General features: G+C 43.5%; 2 protein-coding genes across 2 annotated transcripts in view; both read left to right on the top strand.

The window, feature by feature from the left end:
- Nucleotides 1-27,729, top strand: part of LOC149278062 (uncharacterized) — a 498,960-nt gene that overhangs the window by 183,187 nt on the left and 288,044 nt on the right. The gene's annotated exons all lie outside the window — the stretch shown is intronic.
- On the top strand, nucleotides 177-27,729 carry LOC149278070 (uncharacterized). The gene is made up of 2 exons (XM_089502425.1): nucleotides 177-207; nucleotides 25,873-27,729. The coding sequence occupies exons 1-2, from the start codon at nucleotides 177-179 to the stop codon at nucleotides 27,264-27,266; spliced, it is 1,425 nt and encodes a 474-aa protein (XP_089358551.1). The 3' UTR covers nucleotides 27,267-27,729.

Here is a 27,729-nt window from a genome sequence, read left to right as displayed (position 1 = left end):
ATCATCATCATTTATTTCTATAGCGCTGTAAATGTACACAGTGCTGTACATACAAATGGTCAAGTCAATAAAAATAAAACCTGCCAATCTACAAAATATGTATAAAACAATAGGCAATAATATAAAATAGAATTGGTTAAAATAAGCAAGCAACAATTAGAAACATCAACATCAACATGAGGGACGTTTTCGCCATGCTTCTGGGAAGTGAGCGGAGGACACCTCATCTTATGGCGTTATATTGACCCAGGGGTCCCACAAAACATAGTGGAAATGCCCCTCACATCCCAAGATCACGAAAAGACCCCAGACATTTTTGACCGCTGTGGCTTACAGAGAAGTCCCTGATGCATGGAGCCGTGGGTCTTGCTTTGCCCACCACATTTTAACCTGAAAGGGAAGCCCAGGGTGGGATGGGAAGAATCTGGTGTCACTTTTAAGGCATGTATTATTTAAGCATGAGCTGTTTTACATTATTTCAAATGTGTATTTTTATTTCTTGCAACATAGTAGGGCCCAGGGCAGTTCACCAATGCTCCCAGAAAGGGATTTCGGAGAGGACTATTTTGGGTTCTTGGTGGGAACAAGCAGTTGTATTCCATGGGCACAAAAGGAAGGTCCCAGAAGGTCCAATGCTTCAGACAGCGACTCCTCCCCAACCGCAGAGGCCCTGCTCCTAGGTCTCTGGCCTCTCATCCTGGAGAGACACAGCTTCTTTCCCAGGGAGCTCTCCATTCGGCCTCCCTCTCTCCTCTCACAAAAAGGAGGACAAAAGAAGGTTCTGGCTACTAGGGTTGCCATAACTCTCTTCCACAAAACTCCAGACGCAAGTCTACAAAAGCATATACTACAACTTTTTTCACTCAGTTAGTCTCAAAGGTGCTACAAGATCCCTTAGGATACTGATATTCCTGAATAACATGGCTTATGGTTGAATCTGCACAGCGGAATTCATGCAGTTTGACATTGCTTTAACTGCCATTTCTCAATGCTATGGGATTCTGGGATTTGTAGTCTCTTTTCACACTAGAGCTCCCTGAGAGAGGCGACATAGCTCACAAAACTACATATCCCAGATCTCCATAGAATTGAGCCATGGCAGTTAAAGCAGTGTTGAAATGCATGATTTCTGTAATGCAAATTGAACCTATGTCTTTGAATCCTAGTCCCTTGGAAGAGACCTTAGCAAAGGTAAGTACCCTTGACTTCTATGGGGCAGAGAGGGAGGGAGGGAGGGAGGGAGAAAAGCCCCAAACAGCCATGAGACGAAGAGGGATTCCTACTCTAGGGATCATATGCAGAGGTTGCCATGCTGCCTGGACCATACAGCAAACCACAATCACACCCACAATCCACAAAACAGGGATACCTTTAGTGGCCAGCCAAAATGCAAAAAATAGATAAAACAAGCTTTTGAAGCTCAACTGGGTTCTTCATTGGGAAAAAGCGTTAAACATCAAACAGGAGAAAGGTATCACTGTTTTGTGGGGTTTGGAGGTTATTGTTTGCAGTGTGGCCTAAATACCTTCTCCTGGATATGCTTTCTAGATTTCAGGATTCTGTACTTTTTTTAACTTTATTGGTAAAAGGGAAAAAAAAAAAAACCTATGGGACCAACAACAATAACACTGATACAATTAAAAGACTTGACAAATACAAATATTCACAAGCGACAAAACTTGTAAAACATACTAAATTACATCCAAACTCACCATACATCCAACCTCAGATTCCACAACAAACAAACTAAAAGACTTCCAAAGTGTATGTTCTTTGCTGTGTCTTTGTTTTCTCTTTATCCGTTTTATGCCCTTCAGTCTTCTTTTCTTTTTTGATATAGTCCAGCACTTTATCCCAGTCTTCTATCAATCTATACATTTTAGTTTTGTTTTGTTTCTGTAAGATCCTTGTGAGTTTATCTGCTTCCAATGCATCAAATAGTCCTAACAGCCTTCCTCTACTTCAAGAACTTTCCTTTGTCTCCATTCTTTTGCTAGGGTCATCCTTGCTGTTTTTGCTAGGGTCATCCTTGCTGTTGTGTCACACCTTCCCCCGTTAATCACTGGGCAGTGAATCCTATCTTTCCCATGGCTCCCCACATTTCGCCTAACCTGATCCCCATTCGGCCTCTCCCTGTCTCCCTGCTTCCCTTCCTCTGTTCCCTCTGGAACTGCCGCTCTGCTGCCCCTAAAGCAACAGCAATTCATGACCTTTTTCTCTCTAAATCCTTTAACCTCCTCGTTCTCACAGAAACCTGGCTCCCAGCCCATGATACTACAACCTCCGCTGCCCTTTCTTTTGGTGGTCTCTCCTTCACCCACTCCAGCCGCCCTGAGGGTCGAGGAGGAGGGGTTGGTACCTTGCTATCTAACTCCTGCCAGTTTCAAGTTCTATCTTCCCCACCAGCTATCATTCCTCTTCTTTTGAGTTTCATCCTATTAGACTCTTTTCTCCTCTACAGCTCCGTGTTGCAGTTATCTATCGCCCTCCTGGTTCTGCCACCCAGTTCCTCTCAGACTTTGAATCATGGCTGACATTCTTTCTTTCAGATTCAGTCCCCACTTTGATCCTAGGTGACTTCAATATCCACGTTGATGATTCCAATAACCCTACAACATCTCTCTTTAACTCTCTCCTGGCTTCTTTTGGCCTCCAACCACACTCCAACTCTTCAACTCATTCTCTTGGTCACTGTCTTGACCTGGTTCTTGCTGCAAACTGCGCCATTTCTGACTACCTGGCACCTGACTTTCCACTTTCTGACCATCATTTAATCTCCTTTCCTCTAGATGGATTAGGGGGTAAAATAGACAACTTAGCTAAAGAGATATCAGGAGTGAAAGTGGAGGTGGAGGAAGTATTAGAAAGAACGGAAAGTCTGGAAAAAAACCAGAAGAATTGGAAAAGGCTCAATTAAGGGAACAACAGAGTAATCTTCTGCAGGAGGTCAGATATAGGGAAAGGGCAATTAAAATTAGGGAAAGTAAAGTACAAGACAAACAAATATATGACAAAACTATACCTATGCTGGCAAAATATGTGGATATTGAGGAGGATTTGATGGAGGCACAGATTGATAAGATATTTAGACTTAGCTCAAAGATAGCAAAGGAAAGGAAATTGGACAGAGACATTACGGTATGTTTTACAAGCTCAAGGATGAGAGAGCAAATATTGCAAAGAAATTATGAGAAAAAATTGATTGTGGAAGATAGAATAGTGGAAATTTATAAGGATTTACCATTGCAAATAATTAGAAAGAGACAGGAATATAAATTCCTAACAATATTCTTTTGCAATAAGAATGAGATACTGTACAGATGGGATAAGATAGAAGGAGTGATCTTTCATTACCATCACAGGAGATATAGGATAAGTACAATAGAGCAAGCAAAAGCCTTTTATGAGAGATTAAGCAGAGATAACAGAGAGCAAGAAGAAAGAAATAAAGAAAGGGACAAGAAGGAAGGAGAAAGTGTAAATAGACAAACAGAAGATAAGACCCAGAGAAAAGGGCAAGGAAGGAGAGATAATCTAGGGATTAAGGAGGTAAATACTGACAATTTGGGAAACAAAAGCTCAGAAGAGGGTTACTCAGGAGAGATAGGAAAGTCTACATAAAAGACATAAGAACCTCTCTAAAAGGAAAATGGGGCTTAAAATAGTTTCGTGGAATGTAAAAGGAATAAGCCAAGAGAGAAAGAGAAAGCATGTAATGCAGTATCTAGGGAAGAATCATTTTGATTGATTGTGTTTACAGGAAACAAAAATAAAAGATGGAGATATAAAGAAGAAAGATAAAGACGGTAGATTCTTGTGTGTGGAGATTTTGATAGATAATGTTCAATATGTACTGATTAATGTTTATGGGCCATTAGAGAAGAAGGAAACCTTTTACAGAAATTTGGCGGAGGTTAAGAGAGAAGTTGATAATGACAAATTAATCTTGACAGGAGATTTCAATGGAGTTCTAAATCCAATTTGGGACAGGAAATCCCAGAAAAAAGTAATTAAGAAAACACAAGGAAAATTACCAAGAGGTTTTTTGTTTTAAAAGAGGAATTTAATTTGTTAGATGTTTGGTCACATTGTAATGGGAACAAAGGAGGGTATACCTTCTATTCAGATGCACATAAATCCTTCTCAAGGTTGGATATGTTTTTCGTGACGAAGCAACTGGTTACTAAAGAGAAAAAAATGGAAATTTGGCCAAGGACGATGTCGGATCATAATATGATAGAGCTGGAATTAAATATAAATTGGGACAAAAATATAGGATGGAGAATGAAAGAGGATATCCTAGATGACGAAGAATTTGTAAATAAGGTAAAGAGAGAGTTAAAGATGTTTTTTAAAGGAAACAGTGGAAAGGAGGTAAAAATGAAGGTTGTATGGGATACTAGTAAGGCATTTGTAAGGGGACTATTTATACAAAGAACAATGGAAATTAAAAATGAGAAAAGCAGAAAGAAGAAAAAATTAGGAATGAATTAAAAATTAGAGAACAAAAACTACAACAAACAAAAGGGGATAAAAATAATGAATGAAATAAAACTATTGAAAGAACAATTAGAGAAAAAAATGACAGAGGAAATAGCTATAAATTTAAGAAGATCAAAGCAAAATCAATTTGAGAATGCTAATAAAATAAGCTGATGGATGGCTAATAGATTAAAGAATGAGAGAGAAAAGAAAATGATAACTAAAATTAAACAAAATAACACAATCATAACGGAACAAGGGAAAATTAAAAATACTTTCACTACATATTTTGAAAAATTATTTGAGGAAAAAGGTGAGCAGATATATTCAGAAAATCAGTTAATAGAAATAATTGATAAATATAATGAAATAAAATTAAGATCAGAACTATAGTGTTTAGGTCTTCAGCTTCCAGGACTGGGTGCAGTTAGCATATCAACTGAAGGAGATAATAGGCACTCCTCGCCGTCACATGTATCTGAGCTGACATCTGGAGTGATGGATCCAGGAGCATCCCCCAAACTACTAACATAGTCCTTTAGGGAAAGTGTGACCCCTTATACAGGTGGATCACACGTGTCAAACCTCCATACCTGGATTAGGATCTCCAGCATTACGCAGCTCTGTCTTATCTGGATTCAGCTTCATTCTGTTTTTTTCTCACCCAGCCCATTAATTCTTCAAGACATTCATTCAGAGGGGAGATGCCTTTCTTAGTTGACACTGAAGTCCGGGACATGGAGAGATATATCTGGGATTCCTCAGCATACTGATAACACCCCATGCCATGTCTCCAGATGATCTCTCCCAGCAGCTTCATGTTTATGTGTCCTAAGGAACATCAGATTTAAGCTCCCTCTTAGAGGACCAACTATCCCCAAGAATCTCCATCTAGAATCTGCCCAAGAGATAGGACCAGAACCACTGCAATGCATTGCCTTCTCGTCCCCAATTCCTTCAGACGTTCAAGAAAGATGCCATGGTTGATGGTATCGAAGGACCCTGAGAGATCCAAAAGCACCAGCAGGGTTGCACTTCCCCTGTCCATACTCAAGGGGAGATAATCTACTAAGGCGACCATAGCAGTCTTGACTCCGTATCCCATCCTGAAGCCAATTTGAAATGGGTCTAGATAATCTGTTTCATCCAAGACCACGTGGAGTTGAAGAGCAACAGCTTTCTCAATCACCTTGTTTAGAAATGGAAGATGGGAGACCGGTCTGTATTTGTTCATGTCCAAGGGATTTAGGGAGGGCTTTTTCAGAGGCGGCTGTACCACCGCTTCATTTATGGAAGATGGAAAATAGCCCTCCCTCAGAGATGCATCTATGATATATCTCAGGTGAGTCCTAAGTGCATCTCCTCCTTGGATGACTAGCCATGAAGGGCAAGGGTTGAGAGGGCAAGTTGTCTTCTTCACACTTCCAAGGAGCTTGTCCATGTCTTCAGTACTCACAGATTTAAATTGATCCAGGATGATCCCATTCACAGAGTCACTGGACACCTCACCTATAGCATCAGCAATAATGTCAGCATCCAAGTTGGCTCTTATCTGAGAGATTTTATTTGCAAAATGGTCATTTAAAGCATCACAGTGAGCTGTGGAAGGCTCTAATAATGGGTTCTGGGGGGGGGGGGAGTGCCTGAGTCAGGTCCCAGATTCCCCCCTCCTCCCCCCAAGACCCCAGAGAAAACTCCCCCCCCCCCCCCCCCCCGAATAATGTTGTTTCCAATGCTATTGAAGCCTATGCTGTGTGGTGCTCTTTATTTGGCACAAAAATCTTCTCCAAATGAGGCATCAGAAGGGAGGGACTCTCCTGTGCCCCACTTTCCAGGATGGAGGGGGCTCCTCAAAGCCCTTTTTATCTTTGGACCCCCCTCCATGGTCATGCCTGTCTCCAATGGTCCCCACTGTCCTCTCTTCTCATGATAACCCCCAAGTACCAGGGCCCCAAGGAATCCCCCGAGGAGGGGGCAGGGAAGGAAAGAGGGAGAGGAGACCTGGCAGGCCCCCTACGTTTTGGTTGGGGGGAGAAGAGGGGATTCCTTCTTCTTATAATCCCCAAGCCCCCCCCCCCCGAAGACATTCCAGCCATTCCTCTGAACAAACAATGGTTTCCCCCCATTTCCATCCTTCCTTCCCTCAGAACAGAGTGTGAGGGCAGCAATGGCTTTAGGGCTGAGACTGTGCATGCGCACATACATCCAAAGACCCCTTCTGATCATGTGCAGGGATCACCAGGGCTTTACTGCTCCTGCTGTTTATTCCACTGGCGGGCTTTGAGGGAAGGTAAGGAGTGTGCCAGGGGTTCAGTGACCTCCCCTTCCTTCCTTATTTTGAGGACACTTCGAAGAGGCCACAATGGAGCCCAGGAAAGGCAAGAAAGGAAGGCTCTGCATTGGAAATAAAGTCTATCTATACTGTATGTATATAGATATAATACACACACACACAAACACACATATATACATATATATATAAATGTATGTGTGTTTGCCTCTGCTGTTCTTATAGCTTGGAATGGAGATGATGGCTGAGGAGAGAAGAAAGGGTAAATTTTGGGCAAATGCAGAACTTCTGTACACCAATGAGTCCAGTCTGTTGAAACAAAGAATTTTATTGAGAACACATAGTCAGAAATTCAGCGTTTACGTCAGAACTGCCCACTCCAATCCAAACAATGCATTAAAACCCCCAAACCTAAAACTCCACCCTCTTACAACCTAGCCCCCACCTTCAATTCCCACAGTCTAGGCCCCACAGGTAACAAGCCCCCCTTTGCCATTCCCAGAAACTAGCCACCTTCCTGTTAATATCAGCCTCCACTTTCTTCAGCCAACATCCCACAAATTCCAAACGCTATCATTCCCAAAACTATTCTAACCAACTGCAACAAATCCCAGCCCCCCATTTAGCTAACTTATACCACGAACCACAATCCCCAGCCAAAGTTACAACCCGAAACAATTATCTATTCTATTAGCAATTAAAACCTAAATCTAACAAAATACAATTTTAAAACATAAACAGACATATGGACAGAAAAACAAATTCACAAGGGCCTTTTCTTAGCACAGCAGGAGTGCAAATATATTTTTTGTATTCCTTATTGACAAAAATAATGTTAGTTCACTGCTGGCATTTTTATGGCTTCTCTCCAGTGTGGACTCTCTGATGTGTCACTAGGTTTGACTTCTGAGAAAAACATTTCCCACAATGCTGGCATTTGTATGGCTTCTCTCCTGCGTGGACTCTCTGATGTGTCACTAGGTTTGACTTCGAAGTAAAACATTTCTCACAATGCTGGCATTTGTATGGCTTCTCTCCTGTGTGGACTTTCTGATGTGTCACTAGGTTTGACTTCGAAGTAAAACATTTCTCACAATGCTGGCATTTGTATGGCTTCTCTCCAGTGTGGACTCTTTGATGTACCACTAGGTGTGACTTCATAGAAAAACATTTCCCACAATGCTGGCATTTGTATGGCTTCTCTCCTGTGTGGACTCTCTGATGTGTCACTAGGACTGACTTCATAGAAAAACATTTCCCACAATGCTGGCATTTGTATGGCTTCTCTCCTGTGTGGACTCTCTGATGTGTCACTAGGACTGACTTCATAGAAAAACATTTCCCACAATGCTGGCATTTGTATGGCTTCTCTCCTGTGTGGACTCTCTGATGTGTCACTAGGACTGACTTCACAGAAAAACATTTTCCACAATGCTGGCATTTGTATGGCTTCTCTCCTGTGTGGACTCTTTGATGTCTCACTTGGTGTGACTTTGAAGTAAAATATTTCTCACAATGCTGGCATTTGTATGGCTTCTCTCCTGTGTGGACTCTCTGATGTGTCACTAGGACTGACTTCTGAGAAAAACATTTCCCACAATGCTGGCATTTGTATGGCTTCTCTCCTGTGTGGACTCTCTGATGTGTCACTAGGTCTGACTTCTTAGAAAGACATTTCCCACAATGCTGGCATTTGTATGGCTTCTCTCCAGTGTGGACTCTTTGATGTATCACTAGGTGTGACTTCATAGAAAAACATTTCCCACAATGCTGGCATTTGTATGGCTTCTCTCCTGTGTGGACTCTCTGATGTGTCACTAGGACTGACTTCATATAAAAACATTTCCCACAAAGCTGACATTTGTATGGCTTCTCTCCTGTATGGACCCTTCGATGCATGACAAGGATTGACTTGTAAGCAAAATGTCTCCCACAATGCTGGCATTTATGTGACTTCTTTCTTGTGTGGATTCTCTCATGACTCAAATATTTTTCTGTAAAGAAGCACAGTGACAGATAAGACTGAAAATCAGCGTTAAGAGAGGAGGGTGTTACCCATGATTTAGCCCTCATTAACCCCTCCTTATTAGAGATTAAATTAAGAGAGTTTCTGCTAGTAACCCAAGCATGACCGTACTACTTATGCCCCTAAATCCATGGAACAATTGTATCCTTATTTATAGGAGTTAACAAAGAAGAGATTGGAGGGGGACTTAAGGGAATCACTGGAAGCAGATAGTGAGAAAAAGGAATGTTGCAAAAATATTCTATTAAACATGTGGAGAAATAGTTTGATTGGCAAGTGGCATTATATCCCGTGAGACTGCCATAAAGTCCTGAGTCAGAGACCAAGGCATGATGGAAGTTAACTGCAGAGGTCCCTTCATGCTGTGTGGCACCAGGAGATGACTCACAACCAATACAGTATACAGCTCACATGTGGATTGGTGTGGATTAGAGTTGTGTGTACAAGGGATGGTGAAGTAGATGGAAGTCAGAGAGGAGAGCTTGCAAATAATTGTATTATTAGGAGCAGGTAACTGTTAAAGTTGCCAGATATTGTGCATCTGCGATTATTTTTTTTTTGAACAGATGTAGAAACACCCATGAAATATCTTGAAATAATTATGACCCAGAGTCAGGCTATTACAATTTTATACAACTTCCATTTTGGAATTAATAGGATTGTATACGGTGTTTTCTGCACTATATCCATTTGACTGTTCTGTTTTATATGAATCATTTTAGAAGTTTGAAGTTAATGAGTGGGTTGCCACTATAAACACTATAAACACGCCATGTGCAGCTTGTATTCTGCTTGAAATGTTATATAACTCAGCTTGGGAGATACTCGATTAGGATACAACTTTCTAAGCAACCGTGCCAAAGCTACTATTTTAAGTCTATATTTCTCAAAGTTATTTGGGACAATTTTTACCTGCCAGGTTTAGGATTTCATTTTATGGATTGATGTTTACCCTTATTGCTACAATACAAATTACTTCTCGTGATGCTTTGTGTGTTTTTCAAGCTAGGCGATCCTGGCTTTGCTCCTGCCTTCCCCTCCTGGATCCCAGAGGCCTGATCCCCTTCCTTTTTTCCCTCCGCTCTCCAACCCTGCCTCTTGCCCATCTGCACTGCTTTACCATTTGACCTTCAGCAACTCTTCCCTGCCTTTCTGTTTTTCACATTGCCTCCATCTCTCTATCACAGACACACACCCACAGAGTGTGATGCACAAAAGGGACACTTTGAGGTTCATTTCATGAGAAAGGCAAGACAATCATTATACAACTAATGCATTAGGAAAGGCAGAACAAGGAGTCTGGGACCTGGTTTCTGTTATTAGTGAGGGTCAAGTGTGAGGGATGAGCCTTAAAACAACCTTAAGGCATCTCTAAGACAGGGATGAACTACTGTTGGGAAGTGGGGTGGTCACATTGGACCCCAGGGGATCTCAGGGGAAACCCCAAATTGTGTTGCCTATAAATATGGTATAATGTTTTGCCCCTCAATATCCCACAGCATCCCTTTGTGGAAGTGGAGGCCATTTTGCCACTGTTGGGCCCTCTCTGATCCATTGCAAGACCAAGGGAGGCCCTTTTCCCACGAAGCCTCTCCAGAGCCTCAAAGGGCTGGAAGAGGGGCCACAAAAGCCAAGAAACTTGTTCTGGGATGGGCTGAGGACCATTTAGGGGCAAAAAGCATTAATCTCCATGGCTCCTTCCCACAAAATTCCAGAATTGGCAGTTTAGGATTGGATACTGAGAATCCTTACAAAGTGGAGAACAATAGTGCCTCACTAAAACTAGAAATTCCAAGATTCCACAGGAAGTTGTTATGACAATTAAATTACATGTGAAAGGGAACTAGGAATGGTAGTAGAGCACAAGCTGAACATGTGTCAACAGTGTTATGCAGCAGCTAAAAAGGCCAATGTGATCCTAGGCTGTATCAATAGGAGTATAGTGTCAAGATCAAGGGAAGTAATAGTTCCACTCTATTCTGTTTTGGTCAGGGCTCACTTGCAATGATTCTGTGTCCAGTTCTGGGCATCACAATTCAAACAGATGTTGAGAAACTGGAGCATGTCCAGAGGAAGGAAACCAAAATGGTGCATGGTCTGGACACCATGCTCTCTGAGGAATGACTTAGGGAGCTGGGTATGTTTAGCTTAGAGAAGAGAAGGTTAAGAGTGGATATGACAGCCCTGTTCAAGTATTTGAAGAGATACTGAGTATGGAGCAAGCTTGCTTTCTGCTGCTCTAGAACAAAGGACACAGAACAATGGACGCAAGTGTTAGGAAGGATCGAATCAGGGGAATTTAATTAGCTCAAATTTACAAGAGGCGTGTCCTAACTGTTAAGGAAAAAGCAACATGGGACATACAGTGATTGAAATAAAACATGTATGTGAGAGTCAGGGTGACTCAGCAGAAGCAAGTAGCAACCACACAGGTGTACATGGTAATACAATTAACAAGTCCTGAATGCCAAGGACAAGAAATGTAAAGTGGATAATTGAACACACCTGAGAATTGTTAAGTGGTCAAGGCTGAGATGATGAAATCATTAATTCTGGATAGAAACAAGAGAGCCAATGAGAGTGGTTGTACACGCCCACTGGGTGGATACTGACAAGAGTGGGTGGTATGATCCAAGGACTATAATAATGACTATGAATCCCAGTGTGTTTTGTGGATAGTAGTGAGGAGTATTGTATTGTTGGATAGTTTTGGAGCTGTATATAGTAGAATAAAGTAGATCTTTTATATAAGACTACTGAGTTGTCTGGTGTCTTGGGTGAAGATACAAGAGCCAGCTGGATCCTGAAGAAGTGGGAAGACTTCTGTGGAAGCAAGAGTGAGAAGGCTAGGAGAGTTTGTCAGGGTCTTCAGCCTATTCTCTGAAACTCTGCTGCTTTAGAGCAAAGCTTTATCCACTGGCCAAAACTGGTCAGCGTCGGTGCGCAACAAGGTGGTGAGTTCGAGCCAGAGGTGAAGAGCTACAACTCCCATCATCCCTGACATGCAGCAGATTGGATCCCTATGTGTATACCAGAGGTCATATAGTCCAACCCCAAGAAACAGAGACTGCAATGTCAATGAGTTGCAAATAAAACATAAACATTTATTAAAGCCACACAACCAAAAAGGGATCACACACGCACATGCACATTCAATGCTAAAGCAAGGGAGGGGAAGAGTTGGGGGTAAAGGAGAAAGGATACAGGCACCGTTGAAATATTTACCTTAGGAGTCTTCTCCAAGCGACAGATGTGAGGGATGTTGGTAAGTGAACACGGCAGCAGGGAACAGAAAGCAAGCGGCAACCGCGATGGCTAGGAGCTAAGTTCCAGCGGGCTAAGCTAACAAGAGGCCTGAAAGAGACAGTGGGCTTTGGCTTGCCCAAGTGATTTCAGCAGGGCACAGTGCCCAAGAGAGCTCCGGAGCGATTGCTCAACAGAGTTGAGGTTTGGAACTGTAGCTCAGAAAGCCCAAAGGAGGGCTGGAATCTGGGTTTTATTTATACTGCGAAACGTATCCTCAGGCTATAGCTACCTACAGAACAAAGGTCTTCATGGCTATCTATTGACTAAGACTAAAGTTAAACAATGGATACACAAAAGGGTCTGCCACTTCTTTGGGAGAAGACTACTATGTAGATGGCTGGGTACTTAATACCATCAATAGGTGAGGCAAACTTCCTTTGTCGTCATTCAGGTTGCCTACGACAACGGCAACTCCCAGAACTGGTTTTAAAGGTTTAAATCTACCTTTCTGCTTTAGCCATGGCCTGCTAGGCTTGTCTGGCTACGTGGTCAGCTCGCTTTTGGGATAATGGCGGCTGTGATGGGGTCAGTCAGGGGTCATGATTTTTGATCGCTTGGTACCCAAAATTTATATAAATCCAAAGTCGATCACACAAGCCACAGGAAAAAAGGTTCCACCAAAATATTAGGAGGAACTTCCTGACAATAAGAGCTATTCAACAGTGGAATATACTCCATCAGAGCATGGTGGCATCGCATTATGCTTATTATTATTATTAATTTCAAATTAATGGACATGGAACAATGGATGCAAGCCACAGGGACAAGAGATTCCACTTAAACCTTAGGAGGAACTTCCTGATAGTAAGAGCTCTTCAAAAGTGGAATATACTCCCGCAGAGTTTGGTGGAGTCTCTTTCTTTGGAGGTCTTTAAACAGAGGCTGGATGGCCATCCCTTGGGGTTGCTTTGAATGTCTATTCCTGCATGGCAGAATATTGAACCGGATGGTCCTTGTGGTCTATTTCAACTCTTTGATTTTATAATTCTAACGTGAAATCATAGCACTCTGACAGTGAATTATGAAAGGGCCCTCAGTCTTCAAAGGAAGTGAAATGGATTCAGGTTCCTTACCCACAGAGGCTACATTTCCATAATTCTCCATCATCACATAACTGTACATCAGTCTCTGTTTCTTCGTTAACAGTTTCCATTCCTCCTCAGTGAAATATACAGCCACATCCGGAAAGGTCACCTGGAATAGAAAATAGCCCTGATCCAGAGAGTGACTAAACAAAAGGGGAGGAAAGCACATGGTGCATTGCAAATATTATTTCAACACTTCAGAATTCAGTCCAGGAAATAAACTTTAAATTCTGCAAGAAAGCAAAAAGCTACAGCCTTTGAGATCCAGTTTGTCTCGAATCCTTTCAATATAATATACAATATGATAAACAATATAATTTCGGCCATTTCTGGAATATTATTGATTGATTAACATACTGGCTATTCCAACATGTATATTAATTTTCATTTAGCCATATTTCACCTAATTTCAGAGGCAAATTTCATTTTTAATAAACAGTTCTGGGGAATACTCTGGGCTTGAGGGCCACTGGGCCCACCCTCAATTTAAGTCCAGAGATATTCTTCCATATCATCCAGCATTTCACAGATGGGGAAAGCAACACACATGTGGACAAGCAACACCAGAAGTGGGTCAAGATGGCCAAAGTTGTTAATGATAAAGATCACACAAGCGAGAAAGGGTAGAGCATTTTGCTTTTGGCTCAGACTCCTGGCAAGGGCAAGACCCTGCCACCTTCTCTCCTCCCCTCTCCCCACTTTTGCATTGATGGGCTGTAGACTCTTTTGAACCTGGAATGCACTTTGCAACAACTGAACTGACCTGAGGAGAAAGGAGGAAATGGGAAGAAGAGAGTGAAATAGGACATTTCCTAAGCCCCTGAAAAAATGAGGAGACAGAGGATTAACCAGGACTCTCTCTGCCAAACTGGGACAGTATCTTCTCCGTTTGCTTTCATGATCCAGCCCAGACACAGATAAAACGAATAGTCAGGATGGCAACTTACCAAAGAGCTGTTAACCCTCGGCAGCCTCTTTCTGTTGGAGCCCAGCTCCGTCTGCTTGGCCTTTGTGTTGGCCATCAGGTGGGCAGGGGGATCCTGGTGGCCCTGCACTTTGGTCACTTCCAGCAAACAATGTCCCAACGCTGTGTACAAGGGGATCGCGATGAAGTTCCTGAGAAAAGAGACCAGGATAAGGCTTGGTTTAGCAAGAAACCCTGCAGCAGTCAAAGACACAGAGAACAGCATCCTGCTGATGACATACGCAGGTAACATATGCCTCCTTTGGGCCGATGTAGAGGTGAGCATCCCCTTCCTCCCTCTGCACCAAACAAACCCCCCTGGACCTAGCACAGACTCACTGCAGCTCCCCTACACAACAGTTACTCCATGCCTTGTGAGAGTAGCTGGGGATCAGGGGATGGGGAATTGGAAAGGGTCCTGACTATGTCCTCATAGCTGGATGTGAAATGAGTGCATTATCTGCTGAAACCTGCAGAGGTCCACAATGCCCTCAGAGGAAGATTTCTTCATTTTGCTTCTGACTACAAAAACACAGCTGGATGCTTCTCTAATACCTCACACCAACACTCTCACCAGGCATGGAATGGCCATGCGGGATGCCTTCCACAACTGTATGGTAGGACCTGGGTCAGTGAATGGCCAGTTGTAGTCTGATTCCACTCGGAGCAACACTGGAGCATAGAGGGTTTTGCTGGGTCAGGCTGTCTGGCCTGGTGGTTCCTCATTCTCCCAGTGGCCAAACCAGCAGAACTCTCTATGCTCCAGTGTTGCTCTGGGTGGAATGGGTCTACAAATGGCCCTTCCCCAGGCAGGCCCCTCGTCAGGAAGGACAGGAAAGGAGCTCTCTCTTCTCAGGTTATTCCCCTTCCATGGGATCCAGCCCTTCTCCCAGGATTGAGCTGATGGAAAGGGATCACCCAATTCCCATGGCAGCCTTCTGCACGCAGAGAAGTCACAATTCTGATAGTGTCTTTGCCCATGTGGAGAGTGCCCATTTTCCACACTGTTGCCTGTCCATCTTGTCTTGGGAATATCCTGTTCCAGCCACATGCAGTCCTAATCCTAGCCTCTATCTTGTGCCTAGTCCTGATCAGAATAGAATCACTGAATAATTTGGATTTATCTATATGTTAACTCACCAGTCACTTATGGTTTCAGTGGGTCTGCTCTCTAGGGTTAACCAACAGGATTAAGGACTCCTCAGATTTTTAAATGCAGGAATGCAAATTTTTCATGCTATTTCATCATCACTGATGAGAATTTGACTTCTCTTTCACACAGAGGAGGAGGGGAGGACCTGCTCTATGTCCCAGGTGAAGAAGCTCTAGCTCTTGGGCTGGATGAGACATGAATTACCTTACAGATCTAATCCATGTCCTCCCATCATTGTGGCCCCCTCCCCATTTAAACACTGGTCAAAATAATTACTTTATTTTTGCAGATGAGACTATTTTTCTAAGCTTAACTGCTGCGTTTCCTATGTCAGTCATAGCAGGAGCATGAAGTATGAACCTCCTCCCTCTTCTTGCTAAAGCCACATAGAAATTGAGGCATGTACATTTGTGTGCATTGTTTCTGAATGGATCTATTGTTAAAATCACAATATCTTCATTTTTCCTTGAATATTTTTAAAAAAGATGCACACTGCTGAATATGTTGCACTTGATATAACAAATATCTATAAATGTATAGCTTTATGACTTGAATATTGCACCCTGGATTATGCTCATTTGGGGTAAATGAAGACGTATATAAATTCATCTTATAAACCCAGTGAAACTAATATCTCACAAAGTTCTAGTAAACAACACATACACACACAGTTCCCATAAAAAGGACTCACTTGCGCACTGTGTGTCTGAGGTCTGGAAATCTCCCTTCCACCTTCTGGAAGACAATGCTGTTAGAGAGCGAATTTGGGGCTTTATGCCTGCAAAGCATGGGCTCAGTCTCTCAGCTGCAACATTTCCATACAATCCTGGACTGAAACATTTAAACAAAGGTCCTCTTTCAGCTCCAGGAATAAAGGCCTACCTTCAGTACAAAGACACTGATTCCTGCAGCCCCAGAAAGGCCTCTCCTTCAGTCCTTTATGGCCGGAGCTTCCCTGGGTCAGAGGCCGTCTCCTCAGCCGTAGAGAAGGGTTGCTCTGAGTGCGAAGGAGGAGGAGGACCAAGGGCTGAGGGAGGGAAGGCAATGGGGAAAAGATCAGCGCCAATGGCCATGGAGGGCAGAAGGTGACCATGCCTAGGAAACTCCTCTGAGTCCCAGCCATTCTAGAAATGAGTGGCAGGAGTGAGTCCAGGGGGCTGAGGGGGTCCGCTTTCCCAAAGGGGGAGGCAAGGACCCGTGGGACCCCCCCAGCTCGGGCCCAAAGGGAGGGTCTCTGTCCCAACTCTCTCTTCCAGTCCCCAAAGCCCAGCCTCCCCACTGGCCCTGAGTCCCCAGAACATTATTCCCCACAATCCCAAGCAGCACAAAATGGCCACCAGAACACAAAATGGCCGCCTCTGCCTCAGCGCTTGGCAGTTGGCAGTTTGAGGCCTTCTGGGAACCCAAAATGGAGGATGAAAGGGCCTCAAAGTCGGAAGGGCCCCAAACAGGATTTCTGATCCTAAAGAAAGGTTTTCCTGATCGCACCCGATGGCTGTGAGAACACAAAAGTCCCCAAACAGTCCCTTATCCTTGTTGTTTGTTTATATGTTTGCTTGTTTGTTTCATTCTTGATAATATGAGATGGTCTGGTCTTCCTTCTTGCCTGAAAATCTATTAATAAGGAAACTGGGGAGACATTTAAAAACTCCCAAAGGAGCTCCTTTTGGCCTTTTCTGGGGAACAAGCCTCCTCTTAGAAGCCAAAGACCGATGTTTGTGAATTAGAAGAATAAGGCTTGTATTAAAGCTCTCCTTCCCATTTCTGATCCCTTTTAAAACCCATGTTCTCCAGAAGGAGCAGAGCTGTGTAATAAGAAAACCCTCTCAGAAAAGAGACACACTTCCTTCCTTTTGGCCCAAGGAGCCTGGCCTCCTTCTGACTCTGGAGCCTCAGGAGAGAAAGAGGAGCCTCTGTTCAACTGAGGCCTCAGAGAAGGTTCTGGAACATTATTCCCACAGTCACAAGCAGCACAAAATGGCCGCCAGAACACAAAATGGCTGCCTCTGCCTCAGTGCTTGGCATTTGGCAGTTTGAGGCCTCCAGGGACCCCAAAATGGAGGGTGAAAGGGCCTCAAAGTCAGAAGGGATCCCAAACAGGATTTCCAAACAGTCCCAGAGTTCCATGACACTGAGCCATGGCCATTACAGTGCTTCAGAGCAAGAAGGCCTAGCGACAGTGGCATTAATGATGATTAAGGTCTGGCGGCAGCTCCATCCCCCCCCCCCCAGGCCTGATATCATCATCATCATCATCATCATCATCATCATCATCATCTTTGCTACAGCATGAGAGCAACCATTAACATAATTGAAATCCCTTTTGGGGAGCCCCACTCTGCCACCTTCAGAGAGAGTGGGCCATGCCTAGAAGGACTGCTGGGCCTCCTTCCTCCCCACCTTAATGGCAGTGGCCAAAGGAAAGCACCAGCAGCAGTAGACCCAAGCCAGGCCCAGCCAGACCTCAGGGCAGCAGTGAAGCCTAGTGGTTCCAGGCCTTGTCTCTCTGCTGTCGCTTCACTCCACTCCCCCTTCTCTCTCCTTCCTTCCTTCCTCCCTTAATGTCTGTCTGTCTATCTCTTTCTCCCTCTAAAACGCTGCTGCTCTCTCCTCATTCTCTCTTCCCCACCGAGAGCTAAATATAGAAGCTGAAGCTCCGCCTCTTCTTGAAGCTGGCCAATGGGGGCAGAGCAGCTGGAAGACCCCGCCCCCTGCCCCAGACTCACATGTTGCCTTCTGGCAGCCATTTTGTTTTCTGGCAGCCATTTTGTGTGCTGCTTGTGACTGTGGGGAATAATGTTCCAGAACCTTCTCTAAGGCCTCAGTTGAACTGACCATTGGCTTCTCTTTCTCTCCTGAGGCTCCAGAGAGAGAAGGAGGCCAGGCTCCTTGGGCCAAAAGGGAGGAAGTGTGTCTTTTGTGTCTCTTTTCTGAGAGTGTTTTCTTACACAGTTCTGCTCCCTCTGGGGAACATGGGTTTTAAAAGGGATCAGAAATGGGGAAGATAGTTTTAATACACCTCACAAACCACTCTATGATATTGTGTAATAGAGCACCACATTCAAGACATATTAGTTCAAAACCACAATCATATCCCCTGTCCAAGCAAGAGGTAAACTACAAAGTGCCCTTCCATTACTCTTCCGAATAGATGGGAATTGAATCCAAGGCAAGTCACATGATGCGGATTCAGGCAAAGCGGAGCGAGTGCAAATTGTATCACCACACGGTGCTTACCATTCAGATTCAACGATTTTAACTGGGACCCTTGCGCATGCTCAGTGGGGGTCTGAACGCATCCTGAACCTTTGCACTTCCGGGGTGAAGAAAGGAGCCTGGTTCCACTTTCACCTGAATGCTAGCCTCACCTGAATGACAGCTGCACCTTTCTTCCTCCCTTCCATTTCCCCATCCCTGGCAGCCAAATTCAGAGCCCCCATCCATTTCAGCCACATCTACAACTAGCCTCCTGTCATTCTCCTCATCTATTTCATCTACATCTCTCCTTCCCTTCGTAACAGTTGCCTTCTCTTAAATTGCATCCACACTGAGGAGATAATCTAGTTTAACTCCACTTTAACTGTCCTGGTTCAGTGCTATGGAATTCTGGGAACTGTAGTGTCCTGAGACATTGAGCCTTCTCTGCCAGAGAGCTCTGGTGCCTCAGCAAACTAATTTAATTAATGAATACAAATTAATCAGATGCAACTGATTGGGGTAACTTCATTAGACTTTACTACCCAACTAGATTAGTTTGATGGTATGGTAAAATACGGCCATACCTCCTCATTTACAAATGTTACCCTTAAATCAAGCCATCTATACAGATTTTGAGATTATATTATAACATATTACATCTGTTTAACAAACTTTTTACAGTTAACTGCTATTAAGAGACAAAGCTATGAGAATCTAGGATATGGGGTGCACTATAAACCTTTTAATAAATGAACAGGAATTGCAATCCTATTTATACATATTATCAGACATAACTCCAGATAATGTTAGCCTTTTGGATGCCAGAAGGTTCCTCTCATTCTTCAGAGCAAGAAGCAACACTTCAACTGCCTTCTAGAAGATAAAGCAAAAAGGCTTCCAAAAGAACTAAAGCCTTGGGCAAGTCACACTCTCTCAGCCTCAGAGGATGGCCATGGGAAACCCACTCTGAAGAAACCTGCCAAGAAAACCCCTTCAGAGACTCCCATAAGGTCACCATAAGACCTGGAAACAACTGGAAGGCAGACCCCAAGAACAACATTGGGAAATAGGTGCAAGCCTTGCCTTGGGAAAGTGTAATGACTGGGCTCCAGTCAATGGAGGTCTTCTTCAGGCAGTAAAGGGAGGTTTATGCAAATGCAGAATGACATCACTGCTACGGAAGGCTCTCTTGACCAATCAGAGAGCAAGATGAAGGTCCTTCTGGAAGCTTCCGTGAGAAGGAGATATAAGGCCTGAGAGACCAAGAGATGGTTGGGGGAATTGTGTCGGTTGGAGATCGAGAGAGAGAGTTAAAGAGCGGATCTTGGAAGTTAGTCTCAGAATTGGAGGTTTAGGTCTATTTATTATTTTAATAGCTTATATGAACTGAATATTATATACTTACAAATATTGTACCTGCAAGATTCTTAATATCTTGTATGACTTATATTTCAGTTATATTTTGTTATTTATAGTAAATATCTCCTTGGACTATCTACTACTCATTGCTCCTTTTACACGTGTCTTGGATCAGTTGATGCTTGGGAAGATCAGTAAAGAAGTAGAAATAAGATTCCTTAACTGGTCCCAGTGTAGATTAAGGGAAACCCTTTTATAATTCACTGGATGATGGCAGTGTGATTTGAGGAAGTTAAGGGTCTCCTGGGCTAAGAGCCATAATGTCTAAATGTCTAATTAACAATTTGTAATCCACTCTGATAGCCTTTTGGCTGAAGAGAGGTTATAAAACTATTATTATTATTATTATTATTATTATTATTATTACAGGGCCGCAGTTTGGCTGCTTGGACCACCGGAGATCATCACAGAGAGTCAGTTGGAAAAGCCCATCTCACTCCAGAAAATAAAGGTACTTGAGGAGTTTGTAATAATAGCTATAAAACTGATAATAGCATTTGGGGCATTTAGTGTTTTAATAACAAATATGGTAGATTTAAATGCTGCTTTAAAACCTCTTTCCATCTGCCAGCTTTGTGCTGGTTTTGGGGGGAAATGCGAAAGTGTTGGGAGGGAGGGACTTATTGTAGCACCAGAGCCCTCTGACAGAGAAGGATCAATGTCTCACAAAACTACATTTCCCAAAATTCCTTAGCACTGACCCAGGGCAGTTAAAGCAATCTAAGACTGGATTATTGCTGCAGTGTGTTTTGGACTTAGGTGACCCTTGGCAAGTCACACTCTCTCAGCCTCAATGGCATTGGAGACCCCTCTCTGAAGAAACATACCAAGGAAACCCCATGATAAGGTTGCCTTGGGGTCACCATAAGTTAGAAATGACTTGAAGACACACATGAAGAACAGAAATAAGTCTGCAATTATTTCACAAGTTGTACATGGGAATGGGAGGCAGTGTTGTGCAGTGGTTTGAGTGTTGGGTTTCAACTCTGGAGGCCAGAGTCTAGTGCCCCACTCCTCCATGGAACCATCTGGGTCCCTTGGGCAAGAAGCCACACTCTCTCAGCCTCAGGGAAGGCAATGGCAAATCTCCTTTGAACAACTCTTGCCAAGAAAACCCCAGGAGAGGCTCCCCAGAAGTCGGCAATGAATTCTGACCACTCCACAAAAAACAACAAAGCCTGAAAAAAGAGACAGTGTGGATTAATGGCTGGAGCATTGGACTGTGACCCTGGAGCCCAGGGTTCGAATGCCCTTTTGGCCATGGAAACTCACTGAGTGACCTTAGGCAGGTCACACTCTCTCAGCCTCAGAGGGAGGCACTTGCAAAACCACTTCTGAACAAATCTTGCCAAGAAAACCCTGCAACAGGCTTTCCTTAGGGTTGCCATACGTTAGAAACAACTTGGAGGCACACAACGACAACAAGAGCAGTAACACCACTAACACAAGGCAGCTAGGTAGAAAGAAAGAAAGAAGACATGGGAGTTGTAGTCCTCAGTTCAGAGGGATTGGAGGGACCTTACTGCAGGGCAGGGCCCCCTTTTCTTTCTGGCCATGTGGATGCTGGGAGATCCTGTCCAGGAAATACACTTTAAGTCCCATTGGCAAGAGAAAAGGCTACTACTGCCGTTCAGATCCAGTTTGCCCTAAATCCTTTATGAGGCCAGAAACCCCTTTGTTAGGAAGCGAACCCCGAATATCTCAGGAAGGCCCTATATCTCCCAAGGCCCCCTCCCTCCAGGACCTCCTTCCACTCTTCCCCTCAGTCTCTCTCTCTCCCCTGAAGGCCTAAAATGTTAACTGCCAAGTGCTTAGGCGGAAGCAGCCATTTTGTGTTTCAGCTGCCATTTTGTGTTCTGGCAGCCATTTTGTGTTCTAGTGGCAATTTTGTGTTCTGGCAGCCATTTTGTGTTCTGGTGGCCATTTTGTGTTGTGGCAGCCATTTTGTGTTCTGGTGGACATTTTGTGCTGCTTGTGACTGTGGGGAATAATGTTCCGGAACCTTCTCTGAGGTCTCAATTGAACAGAGGCCTCTTTTCCTCTCCTGAGGCTCCAGAGTCAGAAGGGGGCCAGGCTCTTTGGGCCAAAAGGAAGGAAGTGTGTCTCTTTTCTGAGAGAGTTTTCTTATTACACAGCTCTGCTCCTTCTGGGGAACATGGGTTTTAAAAGGGATCAGAAATGGGGAGGACAGTTTTAATACAAGCCTTATTATTATTCTTCACAAACACTGGGCCTCTATTCTCCAGTGTTGCTACAAGTGGGATCAGGCTAAAACTGGCCATTCACTGACACAGGTCCTACCATAGAATTGTGGAAGCAATCCCATATGGCCATTCCATGCCTAGTGAGAGTGTTGGGTGTGAGGTATTGAAGAAGCATGAAGCTGTGTTTATGTAGTGAGAAGCAAAATTGAAGGCATCTTCCTCTGAGAGTCACTAGGGAGGTCAGGAGGTTTCAACAAATGATGCAACCATTTCACATCTAGCTACGGGGACATAACCATGGCCCTCTCCAATTCCCCATCCCCTGATCCCCCACCACTCCAAGAAGGAATGGAGTATCTCTTGTGTAGGGGAGCTGCAGTGAATCTATGCTAGGTCCAGGGGGCTTTATTTGATGCAGAGGGAGGAAGGGGATGACCACCTCTGCATTGGCCCAAAGGAGGCATATGTCACCTGCATATCTCACCAGCAGGATGATGTTCTTTGTGTCTTTGCGTGCTGCAGTGTTTCTTGCCAAGCCAATCCTAATCCTGGTCCCTTCTCTCAGGAACTTCATCTCGGCCTCCTTGGACACGGCTTTGGGCCTCTCTTTCTGGAATTGACCAAGTGCAGGGCCACAAGGACCCCCTGCCCACCTGATGGCTGACACAGAGGCCAAGCGGAAGGAGTTGTGCTCGAAGAGAAAGAGGCTGCCGAAGTACAACAGCTCTTTGGTGAATCACTATCCTAATAGCTTCATCTGTGTCACTGCTGGGCCAATTTATGAAAGGAAGCAAATAAAATACTGTCGGAGTTTGGCAGAGAAAGTCCTGGTTAATCCTCTGACACCTCATTATTTCAGGGGCTTTTAAAAATGTCCTGGTTGCTCTGTCCTCCTCCCACTTCCCCCTTCTCAGCTCACTTCAGTTCCTGAGTGCAATGGAGTCTGCACCCCATCAACTCAAAAGTGGGGAGAGGAGAGGAAAGAAGGAGACAGGATATGGCCCTTCCCAGGAGGCTGAAGCAAAAGCAAACTGCTGTGCCCTTCCTAGCTTATGTGTTCTTCTTCAGAAACAACTTTGGCCATCTTTACTGCCTTCTGGGTTGCTTGTCCACATGTGTCTTGCTTTTCCCATCTATGAAATGTTTGGGGCTATGGAAGAACATCTCTGGATCTAAATATGGGGTGAGCCCAGTGGCCCTCAAGCCCAGAGTGCTCCCCAGAAGCATTATTAAAAATGACGTTTGTCTCAGAAATGTGGCAAGAAATGTCTAACTGCACCATAATTCTTTGGTGGTTAAATGTACTGTATGTGTTGGGATAGTCAGTATCCTAATCCATCATCAATATCCCAGGCATGGCCTAAATTATATTATGTATTATATTGAAAAGATTCTAGACAAACTGGATCTCAAAGGCAGTAGCTTTTTTCTTGCTAACAGAATTTAAAGTTTATTTCCTGGACTGAATTCTAAAGTGATCAAATAATATTTGGATGAACCATGTGCTTTCTTCCCCTTTTGCTTAGTCATTCTCTGGATGAGGGCTATTTTCTGTTTCAGGTGACCTTTGCGGATGTGGCGATATATTTCACTGAGGACGAATGGAAACTGTTGACGAAGAAGCAGACACTTATGTACAATTATGTGATGATGGAGAATTACGAGAATGTGGCCTCTGTGGGTAAGGAAGCTGACTTCATTGCCTTTCCTATGAAGACTGAGGTCCCTTTTATACTACATAATCATGGCACTATGATTCCACTTTAGAATCATAGAATCATAGAGCTGGAATAGACCACAAGGACCATCTGGTTCAAGCCCTTACCATGCAGGAAACACATTGAAAGAATACCCAGTAGATGGCAACCCAGCCTTTGTTTAAAGTCCTTCAAAGACCTTTAAAACCCTTCAAAGAAGGAATAATAGTAATAACCAGAATGAGACGCTAATATGCTCTGAAGGAGTATATTCCACTGTTGAATAGCTCTTACTGTTAGGAAGTTCTTCCTAATGTTTAGGCTGAACCTCTTTTCCTGTGCCTTGCTTCCATTGTTCTGTCCTTTTTGAATTGTGGTGTCTAGAACTGGACACAGTATTCCAGGTGGGCTCTGACCAAAGCAGAATAGAGTGGCACTATTACTTCCCTTGTTCTAGACACGATACTTCTATTGATGCAGCCAAAAACTGCATTGGCCTTTTTAGCTGCCGCATCACACTGTTGACTCATGTTCAACTTGTGGTCTACTTGGACTCCTAGATCCCTTTCACATGTAGTTTCATTCAGCCAGGAGTCACGCAGCCTTGCCTCAAGAAGAAGAGCCCTCCCTCCATGACATCATCATCAGACCTGGGAGGGAGTGAAAAAGAGAGGCCCAACTTCAATCAGGCCTAACTGTGAATGTACTCACTTCGCTCTCTGTAATTTTATTGTATTTTATTTATTTATTTATTTATTGTATTTTATTTTATTATCTTTATTTTTACTGTTGTAACCCGCCTGGATTCCTTGTGATTGGGCGGGCTATAAATAAATCATTATTATTATTATTATTATTATTATTATTATTATTATTATTATCCTATATCTGTGCATTTATTTTTCCGGCCTGAGTACAGTACCTTACATTTCCCTATGTTGAAATTCATTTTTTTAGCTTTGGCCCAGCTTTGTCTATTCAGGCCATACTGAAGTTTGATCCATTCCTCAGAGGTATTAGCTACTCCTCCTTATTTGGTGTCATCTGCAAATTTGATAAGTATACCCTCAATTCTGTCATCTAGGTCATTGATAAAAATTTTGAATAGCACTGGGCCCAGGACAGAACCCTGTGGGACCCCACTGATCACTTCTCTCCAGGATGAAAAGGAGCCATCATTGGGTTCAGCCAGTCAACCAGTTACAAATCCATGTAACCGAGTGTTCAAAAAGGTTTAAATCACTTTAGAATGTTTCTGGTGGGGGGGGGGGGGATGGTCTGAAACCAAATTGAATGCAATGGGTCCTTGGTGCAAATATCTCAGACAAAAATCATTAGCACATAGCATCTTGAGTCCTTCTTGGCTCCGAATTTCGATTGTGTTCAAAATCCAGTGTACACTACAATCTGAGGGTGACACTTTGAGATGCAGCTCAGCAATAACATAGCAGAGTACGGAAGTAAATAGCCAGATATATAGATATTGGCAATGCACTGACCACTTTTCACACTTAAAAATAAGTCACAAACACAGTTGATTTCGTCTAAATCCTTAGAGGTTCTCTATCTTGAGTTGCAAAATAATACAAATATTTGCAAGCTCTCCTCTCTGAATTCCATCATCTTCAACATCCCTTGTACATACAACTCCTATCCTATCCACACCAATCCGCATGAGAGCTGCATACTGTAATGGTTGTGAGTCATCTCCTGGTGCCAAACAGCATGAAGGGACCTCTGCATTTAGCTTCCATCATGCCTTGGGCTGTGACTTAGGACTCGATGGCAGTCTCACAGGATATGATGCCACCTGTCAATCAAAGTATTTTTGCACATGTTTAATGGAATATTTTTTCAACAGTCCTTTGTCTGAATATCTCCTTCTAGTGATTCCCTTAAGGTAGACCCCCTCCAATCTCTTCTTTGTTGACTCTTATAAGTAAATATACAATCGTTCCATGGATTTAGGGCCATAAACAGCAGGGTCATGCTTCAGTTACTCACAGAAACTTTCTTAATTTTATCTCTAATAAGGAGGGATGAATGAGGGCTAAACCATGGAGTAATACCCTCCTCTCTTAACTCTGATTTTCAATCTCATCTGTGCTTGTCTTTCTTTACAGAAGAATACTTGAGTCATGAGAGAGTCCACAGAGGAAAGAAGTCACATAAATGCCAGCATTGTGGGAAACATTTTGCTTACAAGTCCATCCTTGTCATACATCAGAGAGTCCACACAGGAGAGAAACCATACAGATGCCAGCATTGTGGGGAATGTTTTTGTTTGAAGTCACACCTAGTGACACATCAGAGAGTCCACACAGGAGAGAAGCCATACAAATGCCAGCATTGTGGGAAATGTTTTTCTTCGAAGTCAGTCCAAGTGATCCATCAGAGAGTCCACACAGGAGAGAAGCCATACAAATGCCAGCATTGTGGGAAATGTTTTTCTCAGAAGTCAGACCTAGTGACACATCAGAGAGTCCATACAGGAGAGAAGCCATACAAATGCCAGGATTGTGGCAAATGTTTTTCTCGGAAGTCAATCCTCGTGACACATCAGAGAGTCCACACAGGAGAGAAGCCATACAAATGCCAGCATTGTGGGAAATGTTTTTGTTTGAAGTCACACCTAGTGACACATCAGAGAGTCCACACAGGAGAGAAGCCATACAAATGCCAGCATTGTGGGAAATGTTTTTCTACGAAGTCAGTCCAAGTGACCCATCAGAGAGTCCACACAGGAGAGAAGCCATACAAATGCCAGCATTGTGGGAAATGTTTTTATTTGAAGTCAGTCTTAGTGAGACATCAGAGAGTCCACACAGGAGAGAAGCCACACAAATGCCAGCATTGTGGGAAATGTTTTTCTTGGAAGTCATACCTAGTGAAACATCAGAGAGTCCATACAGGAGTGAAGCCATACAAATGCCAGCATTGTGGGAACTGTTTTTCTCAGCAGTCACACCTAGTAACACACAAGAGAGTCCACACAGGAGAGAAGCCATACAAATGCCAGCATTGTGGGAACTGTTTTTCTCAGCAGTCAAGCCTAGTGACACACCAGAGAGTCCACTCAGGAGAGAAGCCACACAAATGCCAGCATTGTGGGAAACATTTTGCTTACAAGTCAATCCTTGTCATACATCAGAGAGTCCACACAGGAGAGAAGCCATACAGATGCCAGCATTGTGGGAAATGTTTTTGTTTGAAGTCACACCTAGTGACACATCAGAGAGTCCACACAGGAGAGAAGCCATACAAATGCCAGCCTTGTGGGAAATGTTTTTCTCAGAAGTCAGACCTAATGACACACCAGAGAGTCCACACAGGAGAGAAGCCACACAAATGCCAGCATTGTGAGAAATGTTTTGCTCAGAGGTCAGACCTAGTAAAACATCAGAGAGTCCACACAGGAGAGAAGCCACAGAAAACCCAGTAGTGACCTAATGTTATTTTTGTCATTAAGGAATACAAAAAATATATGTTCAATCCAGTGGTGCTAAGAATAGTCCCTTGTGATTTTGCTTGTAAGGTTTGTCTATCTATATGTCTATGTTTTAAGGTTGTATTTTGTTAAGTTTGGGTTTTTATTGGTAATAGTATATGTAGATAATTACTTTGGCTTGTAAATTGTGGGTTGTGGTATAGTTTAAGTAGCTGGGGGGGGCTGGGATTTGTTATATATGAGTTATGGGAATGATAACTTTTGGAATTTGTGGCATGTTGGCTGAAGAAAGTTGGAGGTCGGTATTCAAAGAAAGGGCTGGTTTGTGGGAATTGCGAAGGGGCCTTGTTACCTGTGGGGCATAGACTGTGGGAACTGGAGGTGGGGGCTAGGTTTGGAAGAGGGTGATATTTTAGGTTTTGGGGTTTTAATATATTGTTTGGATTGGAGTGGACAG

This window comes from Sceloporus occidentalis, unplaced genomic scaffold (assembly GCF_023333645.1).
Source record: "Sceloporus occidentalis isolate IW3139 unplaced genomic scaffold, rSceOcc1.0.p SCAF_202, whole genome shotgun sequence".
In the NCBI taxonomy this organism is placed as follows: Eukaryota; Metazoa; Chordata; class Lepidosauria; order Squamata; family Phrynosomatidae; genus Sceloporus; species Sceloporus occidentalis.
Note: the sequence above shows the minus strand (reverse complement) of the source record. Positions and strands in the feature narration are given on the sequence as shown.

What these genes read in the sequence shown, in the direction of transcription:
- LOC149278070 (XM_089502425.1), top strand. Translation starts at nt 177, where the DNA reads ATGAGGGACGTTTTCGCCATGCTTCTGGGAA. An exon ending in TTTCGCCATGCTTCTGGGAA is followed by an intron (nt 208 to 25,872) that starts GTGAGCGGAGGA and finishes GGGATGAATGAG; the next exon opens with GGCTAAACCATGGAGTAATA.